Below are 23,018 nucleotides of genomic sequence, written 5' to 3'. Positions count from 1 at the left end.
AATAAAAACAAATAGGAGTAAGTAGTAAATGGAAAAAAAAAAAAGACAAAACAGACTGTAGTCTTTATAATTACCAGCTGCAGGAGCATAATTCTACCCAACAAGTAGGTTGCAGCAGTAAAATGAGTGCCCAAAGATAGTCTTCTATTTATCAGTTCAATTTGCAAAGCTGCCTTGCGTTTATTGGTTTCAGTGTGATTTTGTGGAGAGTAGCACATTTGAAAAAAAAAGAAAAAATCAGGCCATGTATACTTAAGGCTGAAAAATTGTATTCAGACAACTTTTAAGCAGACAGATTCAAACATTTTGCCTTACCTAACAAAGTAAGGAAACGACAGCAAAAGCAGCAGCTTAGCAAAGGAAAGGCACCAAACCCCTTCTTGCTGAGAAACGGGCAGTAACACAGGATATGTCCACAGACAGCTTTGCAGAGAGAGCCAAGCTCACTCTCTTGTCCCTCAAGGCCAACAAATACAAGCCTACTCTTATCCCAAAGTGAGTTCCACTTAGAGGCATTAAAATGTTATGGTACTGTAGCCTGTAAGGCCAGCCAGCTACCCACCCGCACGGGCTTCATGCTGACAGGATTACAGAGCTTCAGATCAGAGTAAGGGATATGTAGTTATGTTGGACATCTTTTTTTTTTTTTTTTTTTTTTCATTGCCTGGCTCAATCTTTGTTTTTCTTTGATAGAATAGCATTATTTCTCATGTAGGGGCTCAAACTCCATTCAGAACAAGGTCAACAGAATTGGAAGAGAGAAAATTCTGAGAACATCAGAACTGAAACAACTTTCTTCTGATCTTCAGGCAAAAGATAATGCTTATTCTGAAAAATACTGTATATAAAGTATTTTGTTTATACTTATTTATTCTGCTAAATGACAAGGCTGCTTTTAGATAGTTTAATACTAGCTGAAATTGCTTATCTGTATACAGGGAATTAAAGTATGGAGTTAATACTTTATTGATCAGTGTAATTATTAGATAATGTAATCCATTCCTAATTCTATCTTTTAAGGAGTAGCAATGCTTGAAGGACCAATGTATGCTGTTGGTGGCCATGATGGATGGAGTTACCTTAATACTGTAGAAAGATGGGACCCTCAAGCACGGCAATGGAATTACGTTGCTAGCATGTCAACGCCCAGAAGCACTGTAGGGGTTGCAGCGTTAAATAGCAAGTATGTCAACAGGAAAAACTGTTTTTTTCTTTGCTTCCTGCCTTGGAAATCCAGTTTCTTATGTTTTCTTTTCACTCTTAAACTAATCAAACACCTCAAGAAAACAAAGAGAAAACATAATGCACAAAAATAAGAAAAAGCTTTTTCTCTGTTGTGTGGTTAATTGTTTTCAAACTTTCAGTCATGTTATAAACATATTTCAGCCACTTCAAGTTCCAACAATTTGAGTATATTACAGATGTACAACAGAATTTTTCCTGGAATATAACTTATAGGTGATATTGATAAACTATCTTGAAAAAATATTCCAGATTTACTTTTACATTTTTAAATGTCTAAGGAAGCATCATTTGAAAGAACTTTAACTTCTTCAGCAAATTAGGCTGGTGCTGGAAATATTAAAGCCTGATAAGAGGCCCCCATTTGGTATGTTGGAAAGCATGACTTGAGCCAAACTTCCTTCTTAATGAACTCTGGGGAAGGAAGAATCTTAGCAGTGATGATTCGTAGGGGCTGGGAACATTACAGACAGATGTAGGCAGAAAATTGCACTTATTCTGAAACCTTATCACTATCTTTCCTGTTCACTTCTTGAATGCTGGTGACTTATGAGAGAGAAAGAGTAGAAATAAAGATGTTAGGAAGCAGATATTCGCAAATGTAAATTTTCACATACAAGCCAGGATTTTTGCATTCAAACAGAACATGATTTTAAACATTACCTAAAAATTCTAAGAGGCAGAACTGTCTGTTCAAGTCCCTGTTGTATCTCAGGAAATGTTCTCAGCATAAACTTCACCAGAAACTCCTGTTGGTACCTTCCACAGGGACATGCAGGAAACCACTTTGTCAAAGAGGAAATCCAGCCCGATTCTGACTCTGTTCTCAATCAGCCTGATACATGCTGTCTCCAGCCCGGCTTAAATCACGTCTGTTAGTCTAGTGATGTAATCTCCGGCATACCAGGATGAGCCGAGATCAAATGTCCATCATTCAGCGCTACTGCTGCGATCTAACTGAGAAGAATGCTTCTCTTTTTCCTGTTCCCTTAAGTCATGCCATATTTTTCTATTCAATCCCACCAGAAAAGACTTAGAATTTCAGTGGAGCAACATTTCTGACCAATAAATGGTCTACTAAAAGCATTAGTCAATAAAGGAATATTTGTTCATCTTCTTGTAGAATGGAAAAAGATTTTTTAGATGTTTCTGGGTACTTTAAGGGAAACGAAAAATCCCAACCAATCTACTCATATAGTTAGTGATTTCCTCTCTCTGTGAAAGCTGTGTAAACAAGAAGACAGCATCTAAGAGCCTGATGTTAAAAAAAAATAAATCAAGTTCTGAATTTTTATTTTTTTTTATGGGCCAAGCAACAAACTGTACAACAAAACTCAAGTCTGTGTTCAATTCATAAATGTTAGAAGAGAGGGCTAAACATTTTGTATTGCTGTAAAAGTCAAGATTTTTCTTGCTGAAATTCTATATCAGAACAATCTAAAATTTCTCCCAGTCAGTGGAGCAAGAGTCACACAACTCAAGCACAATTCAACTGATTGGTTTTGGGTGACATACTCTGGACAAGCTAAAGTATTCCCTAGATCTCTAATTAGTTGCACTAAGCAAACTCAATTTCATGGCATTAAGTAACAGCCAGGGTGTGAAAGCAACCTAAGCTATTGGCACATTCAACATTTAAATACATCTACTATTACATCCAGCATGTGTGATATCACAGTCTAGAGGCATCCAGCTAGTTTGAAACAAAAATAAATAAAAATTAATAAAAAAGTCAGACTTTGTAAAATTCTTTCACAAAAAGCTACAACCTTGTTCTTAATGGTGAAGTTACACCATTTATTCTTATATGTTGTCTCAACAACAACTGACTTGAATCTCGAGTTGTTTGCCAAGTGCCTTTATGCTAAACAGACAGAAGGACATATCTGTATGGTAAATTCTGTTCCACAGATTTTCTTAAATACAAGCACTGAAGAAAATATATTTGATGTATTTTGACATATGTTTTTGATATATATGAAATTACTGTTTTTTTAAATGTATTTATAGTAGAGGAAGATTGCCTAATGACATACTGAGATATCAAATACTTTGTAACCTGATATTTAAATATATGTAGCACCTTTCTATTAAATTCCATCTATAGCTTAACAGTTAAATAAGTTGATATGATATGCATTTTTTAATCTTCCAATGTGACTGCTTGAAACTATATTGCAAAATGAAGAAGACTTCTTTCATGCAGCATGCAAAACTCACTGTGCAAAGAAAGTTACCAGAGCATAGTGGTCAGAGAGCAAATAGTGGGAATTATGGGAACACTAAAGCAGTCAGAATGAAGTTTACAAATGTAATTTTTATTAAAATGACCAAAATTTTTCATTTTCCCATGGATAATTGTCCCAGACTATATGCTGTTGGTGGACGAGATGGGAGCTCCTGCTTAAAATCAATGGAATGTTTTGATCCGCACACGAACAAGTGGAGTCTATGTGCTCCAATGTCAAAGCGAAGAGGGGGTGTTGGTGTTGCAACATACAATGGCTTTTTATATGCTGTAGGAGGTCATGATGCACCTGCTTCCAACCACTGTTCTCGACTTTCTGACTGTGTAGAAAGGTAAGCATTTGTGTTTATTTTATACTTTCTGGAATGTAAAATAAATAATTTATTACAGCAAGTGAAATCTCTTCAAAATTTGAGCTTACTGTTATTATTATTATGCTTGCAAAACATATTATGCTTTTAAGAATAATATTTTGAGCAGAAGAATTGATTTCCATTAACTCCCAGATGCGAATTCTTCCTTGCTCTCCCTTCTATTTGAAAAAATCTTTACAGAGAAATTTAAAAAAAATACACTGAAATTAACTTTGCTGACTGAGCTGCTGCTGTGCTATCATTCCCTCAGGCTTCATTTACGTTCAAAACAGTGATTGTTTAATCTGATAGAAATGTAGTCTGTAACCATAAAGTGAAAATAGGGGCACGTTTAGTGAGTTTGAAGATCCCTCTAGTGGCTAAATAAAATAGTTACTCGTAATTCTCTACACTATTTCATAGTGTAATCTAAACAACAAAACAGGAGAAAACTATTTATCAGTTATATAAATCTGAAATATAATAACACATTTCTACAATATATTTTTCTCATTTTGATCATAAAACATTCTAGGTATGACCCTAAAACAGATGCTTGGACAACAGTGGCCCCCTTGAGTGTGCCTCGGGATGCAGTTGGAATTTGTCCTCTGGGTGACAGATTATATGCTGTTGGGGGCTACGATGGCCACACATACCTGGATACTGTGGAGTCCTATGATGCTCAAAATAATGAGTGGACAGAGGTAATTAAAAATAGAAAGAATAATGGACAAAGCAAAAATTATTATGTTGCAAAATTATTACTGGTTTTGTGAAAAATGTCATATATTAGGATGCAGTAATACCATAGTTTGGCAGGTATAACATATTACTTGCCTCCCCTGTTAAATAACTGTATAGAAGTTTTCAGATACAACAATGGAGGTAGTAATACACGGGTAAATAAACCAGGTTATACAAATCATTTTGTAACAAAGGATGGAATGCCTTTGCCAGCAATGCCCTCTACTGGACACACTTCCAAGTTTTCTTATTTATGACCATCACCATTGAGATATTGAGATTAAGAGAAAACATTAGAACTGTCAAGATCCTTCTGTACCTAGGTAGGGCCAAAGGATATGAAAGTCTTTTACAACAGCTAAAAGAAACACCACCAGCCTACCCTCCAATAACCCTCAGCAGCTGCTTTTTTTTTTTTTTTTTTTTTTTTTTTTTTTTTTTTTCCCACAACCTCAAATTGTTTCCACAGTTCCAGTTAAATCTAATTTTCTAGCAGTACATTAGCTTGAATAAAGAAATTGTTTTCCTTTTAATCTACAAGTAATTTCTTCTAGTCCTGTCCATAACAGTCTACTAAAAATGTTTATTTATTTTATTTTTTTAAAGGAAGTTCCTGTCAATATTGGAAGGGCTGGAGCATGTGTTGTTGTTGTGAAGCTGCCCTGATGACTACAATATTGTGAAACTAAACCCTGAGTGAAGTTTCATGAAGACTGAGTCAGGAAGAGAAGAAACATTTCCAGAAGGACTCTACACATCCTTGTAGCCCTCCATTATAGAGAATATTTATTTGGGGCCATTGTGCTGTTAAAGTACAGAACCAGAGTCTTCCTGCATTGCAAAAATCAGAGAATTTTGCAAAAGTTAACTATTTTTTATGCCTAATACTTAAAAATTAAATAATATGTTTAAATGGTTGAGTTTTGTTACAAAAATTTATGTTATTTATAAAATGCAGTAGTAAAGTGATACATGGATGTCTAAGATTTCATAAAACTTTCTCTTCTATGTTAGCAGTAATGTTAACATTTATAAAAAGAGATTTTATATTTTAAGAAAATGAATAAAAGAGAAACACCTTCAACAGAATTGCACAGAAGGAAATACTGGTCCATAAATATCATTGGCAACAGAATATTCTCTGCAGAAGAAACTTCATTTCTATATTCAGAAATCAGATTACTAAATTAACTGAAACAATTATATAATAAATCAAAGAGAAGCATAGAATATGTTGGCTATTCAACTAATAATATGACAAAATACCCCCTTTTAGCAGATATTCAATTGCATTGTGCAAGGTAAGAATTAGTAGGCCTAAGGTATCTTTGTTTTCTTAAGCATGTGCCAACAGGAAGAACTCTCATCAAAACACAATGCTAATATAATTACAATCATTTTCACCGTGCATTTGTATGTGATATTTTAATTCCAATCACAGTATGTCAGGTTATTCATGGATTTGTCTTTGCCCACTAACCATCTGTTAGTATTATGTTAAACTAATTTGGCTATTCTTGGAATAATCACCATGCATTACATTTTAAAAAATCATATAATTACATTCCTTGAATATATCTCACAAAACTGAATTTTTATATCATATTGATATGAAAATCTTTGACCTCAGCTGAAGATTACCAGCTTTCTATAATGTACAGTGGAAATATGGTAAGAAAAACACGTGCACTGTGTAACAGTATACACCATTAATATAAACATGCTTATGTTTAATCTGAAATTATGAGGGAATATTCCACATACATGAGGTTTCCTTTTTGTGTGCCAATTTTTAATGAAAATCTTGATTTTTTTATTTTATTTTTTTGACTGTAATTTTCTTTCTGGTCATTTCAAAAGCTGAGAGTGTATTTTAGAAAAGGAATGTATGTAACATTCTATGCTGTAAATCACACTATTTGGACAGTATCTACTTTAGTGTCCGTTATGTCATTATTTTGTGAGTATCGGAAAATACAGGACAGAAATGAAAATTCTCTGTAGATGTAGACTAAATTTCCTGAATGTTTTTTTTTTTTTTCCAGAATTCAGCAATATGGTATTTTAAAAAGTGTATAGTATTTATCCTACTGAACACTTCTAAAAAGGAAAACATATACATATTTATTTAAAGAAAAAAACATTTTTAACTTAAAAAATAATTAGAATTATGTTTATATAAAGCATGCTACATCCAAATAAACGTAACTTTCTCTGCTAAGAAAATTTAGACTATATTTTAACTACTTCACTTTTTTTCATTTTACATTTTCAAGAACACAAAACATAGAAGTCTTTTTCTAGACCAAAGGCAAAAAAGATGCTCTCTTAAGTCTCCTTACTGCACCTGGTACACAGAAATTACAATTTAAATCTTCTTAGATGGAAGGTAAGAGCTAGAGGCAACTTTTTTGTTTCTGATTCAAAAGTAGCTACCAAAATGATTGGTAGCTTGTGAGTAGTTCATGACTTTTTTGAATTTGTAACTGATTCCCAGAGGGTGAGGTGGGTGGGGGATGGATGGACATAACATTACCAATCTCCTCCAAAAGCAACCCAAGGAGACAAACAGGTGGGAGACAAGCCCTAAAATAGCTAGTGGGTTACTAGTTGCTGAATTCACATCAGATGGGAAAGGGATTTTCATTTGCCAGTAAAATCACTACTCTGAGGGAAACACAAGTAGGCTGGCAGTGACTCTGTGTAGTGACACACTTGCACAACGTAGGTGGATGTTACACATCACTGTTTCCAGTATCCACTGTAACCTCATTTATGCTTACCTTGTTTGGAAAGTACTGATAGATATTTTAGATATTTTAGAATTTCAAAAAGGAGCACAAATTATACAAAGAATGTGCAACATATGTCAAAACATGTGCAATGGGCACATCAAAGTTGAGTATGTTAAACTAGCAATACAAATGGGTGTCTCTCATAAAGTCTTCACATGTAATTTGAAGTTTGGGGTACAAGAAGACACTAAATACCAAGTAAGAGAGAGCATGAATGAGTCCTCAGGTAGTTCATAAAATATCAATACATATCCAAAAACCTAATGAAGTCTATTGCAAGGAATGAAAATGAAGACCTGAGCATCAAAGTGGTCAGTATTGAAGAAAAGAAGCTGTGGGTGAGCATCTTAACACAAATTCATGGAGCCAACCTCTGAGAATTGCATGGCTTGCCTGCAAATTTTATTAAAAAAATTATCAGTAAACAAGGTCTGAGACATGTAGGAAAAAAACTAGGCATAAACATTCCCCTTAAACTATTCTTTAAGTATACTGCCGTTTCCATAGTTTAATAATGTCTCAAAAAGAGTGTTAGAAGAAAATTACATTTTCTATAGATCTTGACTGTCTCTAGAGACAGTCTGTATTTTAAAAATAGGTTTCTATATTGGAAAAAAAAATGGAATAGAAAAAAATGTAGCATTCATTTAGCTTGTAGCACACAGCTACATTTATCAGTTTGATAAATTCAATAGCTATTCCTACAATGAACCAGAACTACTGAAACAGTACGCTAATATCTGTAGGCATGTGACATAATGAGATAATCTCACTAATTTTTTATTTATTTTTTTGAACATAGTCTTAAATTTAAAATTTAGAAAGCATCCTAGTTACCACAGCCTTGTTACAGAAGTGATTAGACTATCTCGTTCTAGAAACAACTCAAAGACAAATACAGGTGAGGGAAAAGAGGGAAACATGGGAAAGGTATGAAACAGAAAAGTCAGAGCAATTTAAATGTAACAAAGTGATGAGCTTGGGGAAGAACAGAGTCAAAAACCATATTCAGAGAACCAATTCTGCATCTCCTTCTCCTTAAATGAAAACTCAAGTTTCAAGCATTGTCTGAAGAGAAGATATTGAGAAGCTTGTTGTGAAGGCACCATGGCAAGCTGAAGGAATAAAGAATCTCTCTCTCTTTTTTTTTTTTTTTTTTAATAATGAGTACTTTTATGTGCACCTATACAACTGGGAATCATGCTGCACACAGGCCTGCAATCATGTTTGCAGCTGCTGATAGAAGAATTCCGTTCAACTTGTATAGAATAAGGGCAATATAACACACATCCTGAATTATTTTCAAAACAATTTATTTTAGTATTAAATGATGACAAGGATCATCATGACCTTAAAATCCTCAGTGGTAAATATAAAAAAAATAAGTCAAAATAAAGTCTGAATTCAAGCAATAAAATGGGACAAATTAATTTTCTAGAGAAAGTAGTTCCTCAGTGTTTTTAGTACTAAAGTTTTAGTTCTTTTCTTCCATAGTGTTTGTACAGCAGTGGAAAGTCATGTGAAAGGAAGCTAGCAATTAACAAGAGGAAATTGGAAACTTAACAGGAAGATGGAAGAAAAACAAACTGGAGAGAATTTGGTGACATCTAGACATTATTAGGTGAGAGAGAACATTAGAGATACTCTGAAGCGGTGTCATCCCTTTATATTTCCTCTGTTTCTCCAGCCGTGAGTAGGTGTAATAGTTATGTAGCATCTTTGCTTATTAGGCACCCTGACAGCTGCAGGCACAGCTGGCTTGCCAGCAGGGCACAGGAAGGAGCCCTCTCTAGCCTCAGAACTTGTCCAGCTCTGCGCCTTCTGACTCTCACTGGTAGAATGATTATTTGCCTGTTTTGCATCAATCACTGCTTGTTTGTTTTTTAAACCCTGGCCCTTAAAACACATTTTTGCTACTTGGACCAGGTGATAATATCTACATGAACTGAAGCAGCAACATATTTTATACGTTGCAATGTATGGGAAACAGGGATGCTATTTCTTATGTTAAATCAGTTCTGGGAAAGACTGAAGGTTCATCTTATCCACTATCATTCACTATCTCTATCAACCAGTATCAGATATTTAAGTAAAGAACCAGCTAGCACATAAAAGTTTCCTCCTTGAAACAACTTCTCGGTTTATTACAGTCAGGCATATGGACACCTCCTTAATTACTAAACATCACTGTGATTTACAGTTACTGATGAACCTACCTTTGTTAATTTACTGGACATTTGTTCTTGGTGAATTCTGCAGTGTAATTGTAGGCATCATAAAGGAAGGTTTGTGCATTTTTTTCAAACCTGCCACTGAGAACGTTTTCCAAAATTCTGTTTACCTAAGAGAGTCTGCTCAATCTATCTTGGTTAGCTAATTAGTAACATTACTTTAGTAATACTACTACTTCCAGTAATGTAACTATTACTGAAACATTCATCTTCATAATAAATCTATAGAGCAGGAAAGCAGTACTATACTACTTAGCAGTGCTGTGCTATTTATAACTGGCATAGAAAAACAAACAAACAAACAAACAACACGATTCCCCTGATGACACATAGGAAGAAATACATTAAAGGAAAGATTTGGGCCCTGTTATCCAAACATCAACGTTAGCAGTCAGCCGGTCTGTTTTTCAGCCAGACAGTACCTTCACTAATCCAGCAAGACGCACAGAACTTTGAAGCTTACTTGAGCTACGAGTCAACTACTCATGCTGCCATCTCCTTTTTTCTGCCTTCCTGTTTGAGAAACTTACAAATCCATCTTTTCTACAGTACATGCTGAATTGGTTAAAGAATGACAAAAAAATCCTTTAACATGAAAGGAAACAATTGACTGTGCATGCTTGTAAGGAGTGGGCAGGCTGATTTCCTCCAAGGGAATCAAGGAAGATGGCGAGGCTAACTATCTCTTTCTACATGCTTATTTGTGCACATGGCTATTACATGATGACTTTTTTTCTTCCCAGCTGACCATTCAGTGATGGTTGTAATTTAGGCAGCATTCTCTGATCCATTGGAGAAGCAGTCTCTCAGACCCATTAAAAATGGTCAAGGTTGGGAAAGTTCTACTGTTTAAACCAAGCTAAATCATTTTGCTCTGCGTGTGTGTGTGTTTGGGGGGGAACGACTGTCAGTTGGATGGTGCCAGGCTGCAGAGCCTGGAGACTGTTGACAGAAATGCTGACAAGGGTTGGAGGCTGCATACAGCCACCCTTTGAAGGACATGGCCGTAACTGTTAAAGAATGTGTACTCAAGCATGAGTCCCAGTGTAAAATACTCACATTTTCTTCCTCATTAGATGTAGACATAAACAACAACAACAACAAAAATACAGAAAAGTAAACAAACAAAAAAGCAACCTTGGCACCTACATGGTGTAATAAATCAGAGTGCCTTTGAATTGTCAGATGAATGTTCTGTTACCAGGTTATTGCTTTATCTTCTGTTCCACAGATGAACCTAGCAATTTTCTGGGAAAAGGAGACTGTCCCTTTCTGTGAACAAATCTCACATCAGAAATTGAGAATTTTCCAGTAAATTACAACAACTGGTAAAAGTCACAACAATCAACAGAACTCCATCTAACTTTAACGCAAGTCATCTCAAAAAACTCCTCTGTTTTCCTTGCTTTGAAAACGAACACATGCCTCTGAACAATTATATGACTGACATATGTGTATATTATCAAAATAACACTGGCCTTGGTCTCTAAACAACTTTTCTCTTTTCTTCTGGAAATATACCTTTCCTCTGAACTTCATGATTTCCTACCGTTTACAGTTACTATGTATTTGAAGCTGCCTGAGAAACTTTAAGCATTTTCTGGTTTTAGTCCTAGTTTTCTGTAATACTTATAAAACTGCTCCCCTTTAGCCACATCATTTTCAACCATCATAAGCATCTCTATATTTTATTGCAAAACAGATTGTTACAAAAATATTGCTTTTTCCCTCTGATGTACTGCCAAATATATTGCCCAGAAAAAATTTTGTGATGCTAAAAGCAACACAGAAAATATGAAGAAAAATATCATAGACAAAAAGAGAGGATCATTTTTCATTTCTTGGGTAAAAGTCTCAAATGATTAGTGCTACACGTCTTAGAATTGCAGTATCCAAAGATGAAATAGCCTACAACCAAAATGCATCAGAACTGTAACAGCATTCCTGCAATCTGTGCAGTAACACGTGATTTTATCAACAAGCTCATATCCTATTTTCTACATAGGATATGCTCGTTGCAGGTTTGAAATTGCGTTGCTTGCCAGAGCTTTTTCCAGTCAGCGAAGGCTCGGCCCTACCCTGCCGCAGCGCGGCCCCTCCTAGCAGCCCGGGCCTTCCGCCTTCCGCACGCCATCACAAGATGGCGCCATGCGATCGCTGTCGGAGCGCCTGTCTCGCTGAGGGTCGTGACGCTGGCTGGCAGCAATAGCCACCTTTCGCATTTAAATCAACTCTTCCCTATCTCACAATGTCAAGAGCCCACCACAGCTTTTAGGGAGACTGTTTGCCGTTTCCACACTGTCACCATGTGCAGGGACGCACACGTGCTTCTGACCTCTTCAAGAAAAATTCTGAAATCAAAGTCAAAAATTTACAGCAAAGCAGCTTTCATCAGCATTCCAGGTGCAACAGTTGCTTTGTGCCTGTCCTCCGGTTCAGGCACACTCAGACAATTATTGAGTTTTTGTTTGTTTCTCTTGTTGAGCACAGATCATGAATGCCGCTTGTTCAGTCGCAAAGGCTCCACATGGAAAGCAAATGACAGACATAGACAGACCGATGAGGAGCCCCTTAGCCCACATCAACTAGTCAGTTAGCCCACACTGCCTTCCTCTGACTAACCACAGACATATTTAAGATGCCCTGAATTGGGCTATATATAGTTCCGCCTTTTCTAAAAGTGAGGTGTTTTCTAAACCAATGCAAGTCCACGGATGTCAATAATTTTCTTCCCTTTCCTACCTTTTCCCCTATCTTAATATTTGGAGAATATAATGTGCTTTATGTAAAAAACAGTGATTTCACAACAGATGAAATCCTAACACCTCTTTCTGGGGGGTATGATGCAGCGTATCCCAAACCTCTCTCTCCTTCAAAGCAGTGAGCAAGGAGTTTGCACCCAGATATTGGATGCAACTTTTCCATGATTCCCCAACAGTCTCATCTTACCTCTCTTTAAAACCATTCAGCTGAAACTTGCTTTTATATATTCAAGTTATTTCTCACTATCACCTAGAATTAATGTACAGTTCAATTATATCACTCCTGGAATTCAGAAAGGTTATGAATGTAAAACCTTGCAAAAATACACAGCTTATGAATATAAATTTTAGAAAAGAGAAACCAGTTTACAGTCAGCTTCATATGGTTGTACTCAAGATAGCTCTAAATACAGCAACATCATTAAATGAGAAAAATATAGTTGTATATGGTGGGGAACACTACGTATAAAACCACTCAAAGGCTTCCCTTTACTCTGCCATTCTTAAATCAAAGGGATAACTATTCTTTACTGACTGACTTGTCCTGTCAACTCAAGATAATTCTGGGAATTTTGACTGTTCTATATCCAGGAAAGTTAAAAAACAAAAACAAAACAAACCAAACAAAAAACAACCACCTCTAAATATATAGATACTCTGTTGTGAACACCTGTATTATATGGCAAAGTTGCTTTTTCCGTTTTAGTATTCCCACCCCACCCAGCCCATGCTGAGGCTCTTGATTTCTGAGGATACAAACAGTGAAAATGGAAGGAGATCCAAAAATACAAATGGATCAATGCCTCAGCTTCCCGAAGTGCTCAGCCTCCAACTCGTCACTTATAAAAGATAGAGCCAATATTTATATGCCACTGGTTACATTAACAGTCTGTCTTGCCTTCCCTCTCTTCAACAGCCAGGAACATTTTCCATTTTATTCCAAATTTGGAAGCATTATTTCCCTATGTTCCCCAGCCAGGCTATTCTACCCATTATCTGCTCTTCTATTCTCACCAACTCCTTACATACAAATATCCTGTCTTCAAATCCCCTAAACATCTACACGTAAATTGCCTGGCTTTCTTACCTTTGAATTTCCTTCCAAAGATTTACTTCATTAGTTATGTGACAGTACTTAGATGTTAAAATGTGCAAGATAAAATACCAGTTGTCAATAAAGCAGTCCAAGTAGAAACAGTGTAAATTTTAGGCTCGCAAATGTAACTTCATCTTTTGTAAAGATAAAATCAGCACTTTTAGATGAAAAAAGCCTATGTGTACAGCTACCGAACAACTGATGATAATTGAACAAACACTTTCTGCCCAAGACATTTCTGATAAGAATTGATTATCAAAGACCTCATTAGTTTCTTTCACTGTATACAGTTTGTATTGAACAATAGTAAATAAAAAGTCTTGCGATGATTGTGTCTTTACAACTTCAAGTATTACACTGATACTCGGGAAAACATGTGCTTGTCAGATTCACAGTTGGGAAAAACAGTTTCCCATATAAAGAAAAATTCATTTTAATCACACTTGGTAATCAGATTCTTTTGTGAAAAAGGGCTTGCAGCTGGTAGATGGAATCAAACACACTTTAAAAATAAAGACAAATCACTGTGGCATGTTTTTCCCAAGCAATGTCGTACACACTTCATTAACAAAATTCTATAAAAATTAGGAGATTGAAGAGAACAGGTCAGATGCCAAAACAGACACTGAAGGATAAAACAAAAAAGGAAACTCAGAAGAACTGAGGAACCTCTCAAACTCCATTTCATCTTTTAAATACAATAAAATACAATATAAATCTAATTTGATGATTTACTACACTGAAATAAAAGGACTGTGAAGCAAAGCAAAAACAATGAAGAGTATTCAAAAGTATTAATTACAGACATTTTTCCTGGTTTCTTCCTGCCAACTAAGTAAAACCAGAAAGCAATCTGATAATTGGAACTTGTTTCCCTCTATATTTAGGATCTAGGAGATAAAAATTGTGTATGTATTTCAATTACTTGGCATGCAGAGATAGCAAAGAAATTAAAATTCAGAGCTATTAAATACTAAGAGATTTTTATTTCGTTTAGCAACAGAGGATTTAAGGGCCTTAACCGATACTCAGTTAAAAAAAAAAACAAAAAAAAAAACACAAAACACTCAACAACCCCCCTAGAGAGATAGACTTCTCTTTACTTTTAGGCATCAGGCTCATCCTCTGTGAATCTTGCTTTACATATACTTTGTCTGCTAGCTGCCTTGTATTTGTTGTGTTTTGTTCACAGTCAAGCCATTTTTTTCTTCACTAGGTTGTCATCATAAAGTACTTATAATTCTCTCAGGACTGTCAAGTTTGTTCAACCCTCTAGCAGCAGATATAATGCAAGTTTCACTGCGTATGTTGGCATCTTGTCATAAATGTACTGTAGCTGGAGATAAAAGTAAACTTTTGCTATGGTTATTTCAGGAATATTGTTTGGAAACTGATTGAATAATTGCCACCATCTTGAAAGGTTTATAGACCCGTGATTTATTTGTATATATTTATTTTTAAATCTTCCCAAGGAAACAACCTTGAAATGTCTTTATATACTTTGAACACTTACTTTTCCTCATAGTAACTACTAAGGCAACCCACTACTGGTAGGGCAACCTCCTGCTGAGGCAAACTACTGGAAGATACTTTAAAAGATAAAAAGTTAACCAGGAATTAAATTATTTTCTCTGTTACTGAATGTACTAGCAGAGTTGCTCATTATTTAGATACACAAGATGCCCTGGAAAAGTCTCGACACAAATTCTCACCTGAAGACAGTTGTGGGGGTATAAACACAGAATTCTGTAGTGCTGTGATAGATATTGATTGATAATTATAAATAACTAGCTGTTGATTTGAGCATGCAATGAAGCCCTTGTTTTTCAAATGCTATAGTTACAGGCTTCCAAAGTAAACAGTTGAGTAAATTAGAACCCAAATAAGATTCTGCATTCAGAATCTTTCTGTATTACTTCCCAGGTGCACATCTGGGAGATGGATCAGCTACGTCAAACACTGTACTTGATCACAGTGAATGAGCAATAGCACAATGTGACACATATTAATACCTCCATAAGTATAAAAAGAAACTTCTTAAAAGCAATAGGTAAAAGCACTTTTGTACACCTCACAAGTTGCTAGAATCAGGATTTAAGTAGTCATTGCGAGAATCTAAGAACTATTTGCAAATAAAAATATACTTTCTTTGCAGTGTATTAAAATAGTCCATCTTTTTTCACTACTAAATGTTTGTTTGAATTTATATTATAAACTGATTAAAGTAATATAAACTCAAGCCACATAGTTCATGAAGAAAAATCTGAACTATATATATCATGCTGTGCCTTACCATTTTTGTAAAGATATGTTATTTTCTACTTTTCATGACCTATGGAAAGTACAGATATACTGCATAAAAAAACTACTTAGTTTGAAAATAAAGTATCTGGCAGATGTGTATTCTAATATGGTAAGGTGTTTTTTTCCTCCAACCTACTGCCAGTCCCACCACTAGACATTGCAGTAGTAAAATAAGGGATTTATTATTTTATTTCTCAGTTATTTATAATCTATTGCACTAAAAAAATAAACTTCTTATCATTATGATTACAGACGAAAACTCTGCTCCCATAGGTACAGAACATAGTTACATGGCTCATGTTTCTACACCATGTTGTAGTTGTTAATTATAACCAGTATGAAAATAGGCTATCTTTATTTTGTGGAAAGGTTATATATCTTTTTCTCTATAAATTAGCTGGTAAGATATGAGAGGGCTGTTTGGAATCTGTGATTGTGAACCCAGGTCATGACTACTGAGACGTTGTGTTGTTACTGAGGCCTTGTGTTTGGGTGGTGCAGGCTAATTCTTTATCCTAGGAGCTGTAATTTCGGTGTATTATAGAATACTATTTTCTGTAATTTGTATATTTTTGAAACTGTATATTTACTTTACACTGTAAATATGTAAAATTAGTATGTTACTGAAGTTTCACATTTACCTTGGAAAGTTAACTTAAGATAGTAGTTTCATATTCGAGCTTTTAAACCATTAACTGGACCAAGCAGAGCTCAGCTGTTGTGGAAGTTTCTAAGTGAACTGAAACCAAATACAAAATACACTAAAGAGAAACAACTTTCTTTAAAGTAGTCACATAATAAGAACAAATGCATGCAGTTTGGGTATGGTGTCATTTATTAGAGTCTGCCTCATGGAAAATTGTGTGTGCATGTTAACACAATGATCTCCTCTGTTCTTAGCCAGACTTTCCTCCCAAACATGGTAAAGTAAATCAACAAACTACTCTTCCAATACCAATGTTGAAAGACCTGCTATTTTTATTAGAGCCCCTACTAATAATGATGTCTATGTAAAATGAGGCTTAATGAAAGAAAAAGGGAGGAATCAATGAAGCAAAATTAATGAACTGAAGCAAATGGACTCGAGGTGATAAATTACCTGTGTAAAGTGTACATATATACCTGTACTTATTTCTTGTAGCCACATATATGTCAGTGACTACATGGCACATTTTACACTTTATCATGAATTTTATATTTTCAGCATTTCTTTTTGAGAATTTTCTCCCTGTCCACTGAATTTTAAACACTCGTATGTAAAACTCGTATGTATGCTAAACATATAATGTAGTTTTTATACGGATATGGAAAAGATATAAATGTTTTAGGGTAAGTAGATGTTCTAGTTCAATTTCCTGATTTATTTATTTATTTTTAATTAGTTTATTTGTTTTCTGATATTTTCTTTGATTTCAGGAAGTTCTGTCCTGCAGTTTTCATAGGAAGTAAGCAAACAGTACTAGAGGTTAAAAGAAGTATATTGCCTTTCACAATCAATCACCAGCATTTTTACCAATATCAAGAGTCAAAACCAGAGAAAAAATAGGGAATGTAAAACTTGTTTAGAAAAAACAAACAAAAAACACACACAAGGCTTTCAGGTTTTCAACTCATAGTAATGTAATTTATAATTTAAGCTGAAGAGCTCCTGAGTTACCATTCCACTTCTGAGATCAAGATATACATGTACATAGGAAAAGAAAGGATTTGAGTACTACAGTTTGCGCCCCTTATCAAAAAAATACTGCTATACTGCTATGCAGTTTCACTTCTTTAATTTTCCAGTGTGGTGGATCTCCAAATCTTTGTTTGACTATAAGCATGTAAATTAAGATTAGAGGCATCTGAAATAGCAACTGACAAAAGAACAGAAAAGTTCTCACTGTGGAGAACAAAGATCAGACAAGAACAAGCAAGCAAAGAAATTATTTGAGAAGGATCAATGAACACAAATGTATGACATGCCCTTTGACTTCTAATCTTTAATAAACCAATACTAGAATAATCAATCATTCAGACTGAGATAATGAACTTTCTGACTCAAACTCTCCAATAAAAGCAAGAAAACAGCCAATATATCCTGAAACCCTTGTGAATGAATGACCATGTTGGGATGTGCTTGCATGCCTGTCTCAGGAAAATTTTGTATTGCATTAAACATATATCCTTAAAACTCTCTACAATTAGACACTCCTGGCATTCTACCTCTGTCTAGTGGCATGCACAATATTCTTAAAATTCAGTACAGACAAATTTTAGTCTCCCACAGGTGATATCTCAAAAAGTCACAGTCTAGCCAATATATCTGTAATGGCACTCTGAGCTATTTTTACAAAGCAAATCAATTTTTAAATATGATATTAAATTACAATCCAAACAATTTAATCTCTACTTGAAAAAAAAAATACCACAAAAAAAAAATAAAAAATGAAGCATACCATTTGGCTGATAGCATGAGAAGAGAGAAGAAAAAAATGCATTTGGAAAAAAATAGAAACAGGTTTGGATTATACAGAAAAGTGACCTCTTCAAAATAAATCTGAAGCTGAATTTTAAATGAAGGAAACAAAGATACACCATATCGCTGACTGCATATCCATTACTTTTATGCTTTTTAATAGTTTAAAAGCTTATTATGTGGCTCAGCAGTAACAGATTTAACAGCAGGAAATGGCATTACTGAAAAAGTAGATGCATATGGCTCTTATAAAAGGGAATTACTGTCTATGTACGTATGTATTTTACAGTGGACGTCTATTTCTTTAGAGGAGGCAAAGGGTGACCATTTACTTAAAACACTAATGGGGAAAGGGATTTAGTTGGAAAGACAACACATTAAAACCTTGTTATGCTAATCAAGATACTGAAATGTCTGATAATTTTGATTTTCTCTCCTGCATATTTATTTATTGTGACTGACTGACAGTAACTGGAAAATGATATGTAATTGGCCTAAATTCTTAATATCTTGAAATCTTCATTCCCTTTTCTAAACAAAATTACTTTTCAGTTACCTGTTAATAGGAGAGTATTGCTATAACACTGGACTATGATTCTAACCACTCTCACTTTTCATTTATATATATTTATACCTGTTAAGAGATAGAATTGGCCATTGGATTTCTGTAGTCTTTCATTTCAAGAAGAGAAAATAATAAAGGTTAGTGTCACAAAGCAGCAATATCTTCAGGATTTTGCAACCAACTCCAGTCCTTCTATGGGAGTTCTTTAATTGCCTTCATCACTGCTATGCTCTTACATTATGCAGTACAAACAGAGCCTTTGCAGTCTTAAACAGAAGGAAGGGATAAAAAGATATTTTCATGACTGCTAAATAAGGAAAAAAAAAAAACAACAACACAATGAATCAAATGGGAAATGAGTCATAGTAGTGTTCTGCACTATTTACTAACAATTGAGGTGAAGGTTCTTCATTCATCTTCAGCATTCAGACTGCATTATAAGACGACGGAAAGCTGCTAAGAAAAGCTAATACCTCTATTATAAGACAGCTACCGGTTTTAAACAGCTAAACATAGATTCAACTTTGAGTACCAAATAATAAATTGATTCTAGAACAACCCCGTGTTTTAGACATTCTTAGAAAAAATATTAAAATGACTTTATAAATCAACATGCCAGTTGTCTGAAAAAAAAAATAAAAAAATCAAAGGAATTAATTGTCTTATTCTAAAACATATTTACAAGATAAAAAAAAAATAGAAAAGGTCAGATACTGCTAAAGATTCTTTTTATAATAGTAATTAGGGAGCTTCACAACCCTGTTGGTTATTCAGGCCTAGTGTAGCTATATCTGCTCAAAAAAAGCTGAAAACTTGATGCAACAAGCCTCTTTGTAGAGGACATACTACATACCATGTGTGAGACCGGCAAATCACTGCTCTGAAAGATTTAAGTGTGCTTCAAAATACTGACATAAGCAGTACTTAAAAATTGCTTGTCTTAAAGTCCGTGAATAAATGTGGTGGTCTACAATTCATAGCCTTTAATTACTGATAGAGTACATCAGGGTTGGAGAGCTAGATGTGGATGATCAGTCCGTTGATGCTCTTGGGAAGAATAGAGAAAGTTCAAGAAAGGCCACATCGGTCTTTACATTTGTTTTACTATGTCTGCAGAGCCAACAGGCCCATAATGAATGTGTTTGGGGACTACATTTGGATCCACTGCAGTCTAACGATACCAGTGAGATGATGTCTGAGAACGAGAGACAAAGAAATGCAAGAGAACAGGAGCCAAACCTGTTCTCTCTATGAAAGACACCAGGACACATGGCAGACAAATCTGGCCTCAGCTGGCGTAGTGAAACCTTAACTTGTTAGCTGGAATCAATTAGAGAGAGATATAAACACATGTTAAGAATGCATCTCATGCAGCCTGTCCAGGAACACAGACATAGGGGGCCGTCACAGAACCCTGAGACTGGAAAAACCCCAGGAAGCTGTCATGCTGCAAGGTCTACGTGAGCAGGTTGCAGTGCCCAGACAGATTCTGGAAATTTGCCAGGGTGGAAACTACAGGGATTACACGGCCTCTCTGGGCAACTCACTTCAGTGCTTGACCACCTTCACTGAATACATACAAAAAACCTTGTGTTGTACACCCACATCACTGAGCATTCTGATCTGATTTCAAAGTTAGGTCTACTTTGAGAGGCTATGACTTGTAGTTTTCCATTGCTGTTTTTTCAGAACAATTCTTGCACTGGACTTATACACACACACACACACACACACACGTATATGTAGAAAGATATGTAGGTATCTTTCATGTTGGTACGACACTTACAGTCTTACAGTCTCTGTGTGTACCTAGAAAGCACAGCAGACACGGAGGCTCAGAGAAGCTCTGGCTGTAAAGACTAACATACCTGGAAGCTTCACAGGGCTGGCAAGGAGCTATGGCTCCTAGCTCAGAGGTAAAAAACAAAGGGCTCTCAGAGTCTTTGCCTGAGTAGAGATATGGAACTACATCAAGACAGAAAAAATAAATAAATAAAAAATCCCATTTTAAAGAATTTTCACACTCCACTGGGTATGCCTTCGGTCTTGTTCAGCATTAAACAAGTTACAGTTTACAAGGGAAAGTAACTCTCACCAGTTTGAATACAAGCTCCAGAAAGTACCCGTGAGATGTAATATTAGTTTTAGTAAAATCAGTAGGATCTGACACCTGATGCATTAATCTCATGAGAGGTCTTGCATAACTGGACAGAAAACAAGTTTAGCAGCTAAGTCTTAATTAGCCTTCCCACACCTTTCTGTTTTTGGATTTCTTACTCTTCACACAACAACAAAATCACAATAGCTTTTAAATAAACCTATCAATTATTCCTCTGTACATGAAATTCTGGTAGTTTTTCAAGGTTCTATTTACAAGGAAGAGCAAACCATTAAACTGAAATCACATGAAACAGATAAAGTAGTAGTACATAGCCTTAAAGGGTGTACTGCTTCTCTTACTGAAGCAGTAAGAAACGTGTTACTCATATCCGTTCTTTTTCTTACTTTGTGCCTATTAAACAGAAATATAATTGCAGCTTAATAGACTTCTTAGGAACAGTACAATTTGTACAATGTATAATTTTAATGTAGACTGATGTTACTTTTTTAAAAATGTAAATCAAACATTTTAAAGAGTAAAGATTGTAAGCAAATGGAAACCTAATTTGAAGCTAGAGAAGAGCTGTACTGCTTAGTGGAAACTGAAAAGTACTAATTTGCATTTCTGTAATCATTAATAGGGGTTATGAGGTGTCAATTATGTTCCACGTGTGACCTTTTTAGTTTCTAGGTAATGTACCTCAATTAATTGTCTGTGGCATCATAAAGCACCTTTTTCGCTGCACCATGACTATGAAAAGCAATAAAATTCTTCCTCTGCAGCTGAAGTATGAAATGTGCAACTGACCTTAGCACTTAGCAGTGGCTCGCTGATGCTAATGCAGACCTTCTATTGGCATAAATTACGATGCAGTCAAAATCTGAGAGCTTGGTTAATGCTCTCCTAGTTCATGGTAGATTTTTGTAAAGTCACAGAAATGACCATGCTTTGAAATTTCTGTTTCACTCCATCAGTTGAATTGCACATTGAGAATTCTGCTTTAATAAAACCGAATAAGCTGCTTCAAATTCCAGTGCAGAAACTAGCATGAAAGAGAAAACTGTAATTCAGTTATACGGTTCCTTTCTTAGGATTATGAATCAGGTAAAAAATCTTGATGCTGACAGGAATTACAAAAACAGATTGATGAATAAAATTAGATAGGCGTCATAGAGTGTTTTTTTCCCCAAGAGCGCTATGCTGTAAATATGATGTGTAAATGCAACCTGTGAAATAAAAACTCTATCCACAATATATTAATTCAGTACTCTGCAAATTGCATTTTTATATAGTCTGCAAGAAAGCATTTTTATGAAAAAAAAATGCAATTACCCTCCCCCCTTTCCTTTTTATTAACAAAGCAGTACCAACAACCTTAAATTAAACTTATTAAAAAAGAAGAGCAAGATTTTCAGCTTTCAAAGTTATTAATTTGTAAAATCATATGAAAGGAAGAAAGAAGAGGAAAAACAAGGGAGAGGGAAAATGCAATAAAATGCTGAATGATGAAATAACTGAACATTATAGCTGATAAAATGCAAAAAAACTCCATAGTAGGTCTGTGTCAGTAAGCGTGTTGGCTACTGGAGGGATGATTTTGACAGAAAGAGGATCTAAATTCAGTTCTGCTCTCAAAACATTCAAAGTGGTTTGAAGTGTTAGCATTCATTGGTCATTAAATTGTAGAGTAATTCAGCAATTAAAAAAAAATAATAATAAATTGTTGGGAACTCTGAATTGTAGTTGCATTATCATTTTAAAAAGGGTGAGAATGAAAATTTAGTAACTGCCTCCAAAAAACTTGATTTCCTCCCCCTGCTCTCCAAGCATATACTACATAAACGAAATTTTAATCACAAATAGAAAGTAAACTAGATCTAACAGAATTTATTATCTTTCTCAGATTTTTAAAGTTTCAAGAAAATACTATATGTAAAATTATTTTTCAGCCTGACAAACCCAAGGTCTAAGAAATTCTCCAAGGCTTCAAGCAAATATCTTCTGACACTAACAAATACTCTGAATCAGTGGTGAGATACATACTGAAGTTTCTATTTTATCTCAAAGATTGTTTTTCAAAGCCCACCTGTCAGTAGTAGTTTTATTTTGTTTTCAT

The 23,018-nt window shown here is 35.0% G+C and overlaps 1 protein-coding gene across 2 annotated transcripts in view; it reads left to right on the top strand.

The window, feature by feature from the left end:
* KLHL4 (kelch like family member 4) overlaps nucleotides 1–5,567 on the top strand; it is an 83,115-nt gene extending 77,548 nt beyond the window's left edge. For both annotated transcript variants that reach the window (XM_005011477.6, XM_005011475.6), the window contains exons 8-11: nucleotides 1,021–1,183; nucleotides 3,610–3,822; nucleotides 4,379–4,550; nucleotides 5,197–5,567. In XM_005011477.6, the coding sequence (XP_005011534.1) occupies nucleotides 1,021–1,183; nucleotides 3,610–3,822; nucleotides 4,379–4,550; nucleotides 5,197–5,256 (608 nt within the window). In that variant the 3' untranslated portion in view covers nucleotides 5,257–5,567. The remainder of the gene's footprint in view (nucleotides 1–1,020; nucleotides 1,184–3,609; nucleotides 3,823–4,378; nucleotides 4,551–5,196) is intronic.
* The last annotated feature ends 17,451 nt before the right edge of the window (nucleotides 5,568–23,018 follow it).

This window comes from Anas platyrhynchos, chromosome 10, assembly GCF_047663525.1.
Source record: "Anas platyrhynchos isolate ZD024472 breed Pekin duck chromosome 10, IASCAAS_PekinDuck_T2T, whole genome shotgun sequence".
Lineage (NCBI taxonomy): Eukaryota > Metazoa > Chordata > Aves > Anseriformes > Anatidae > Anas > Anas platyrhynchos.
Note: the sequence above shows the minus strand (reverse complement) of the source record. Positions and strands in the feature narration are given on the sequence as shown.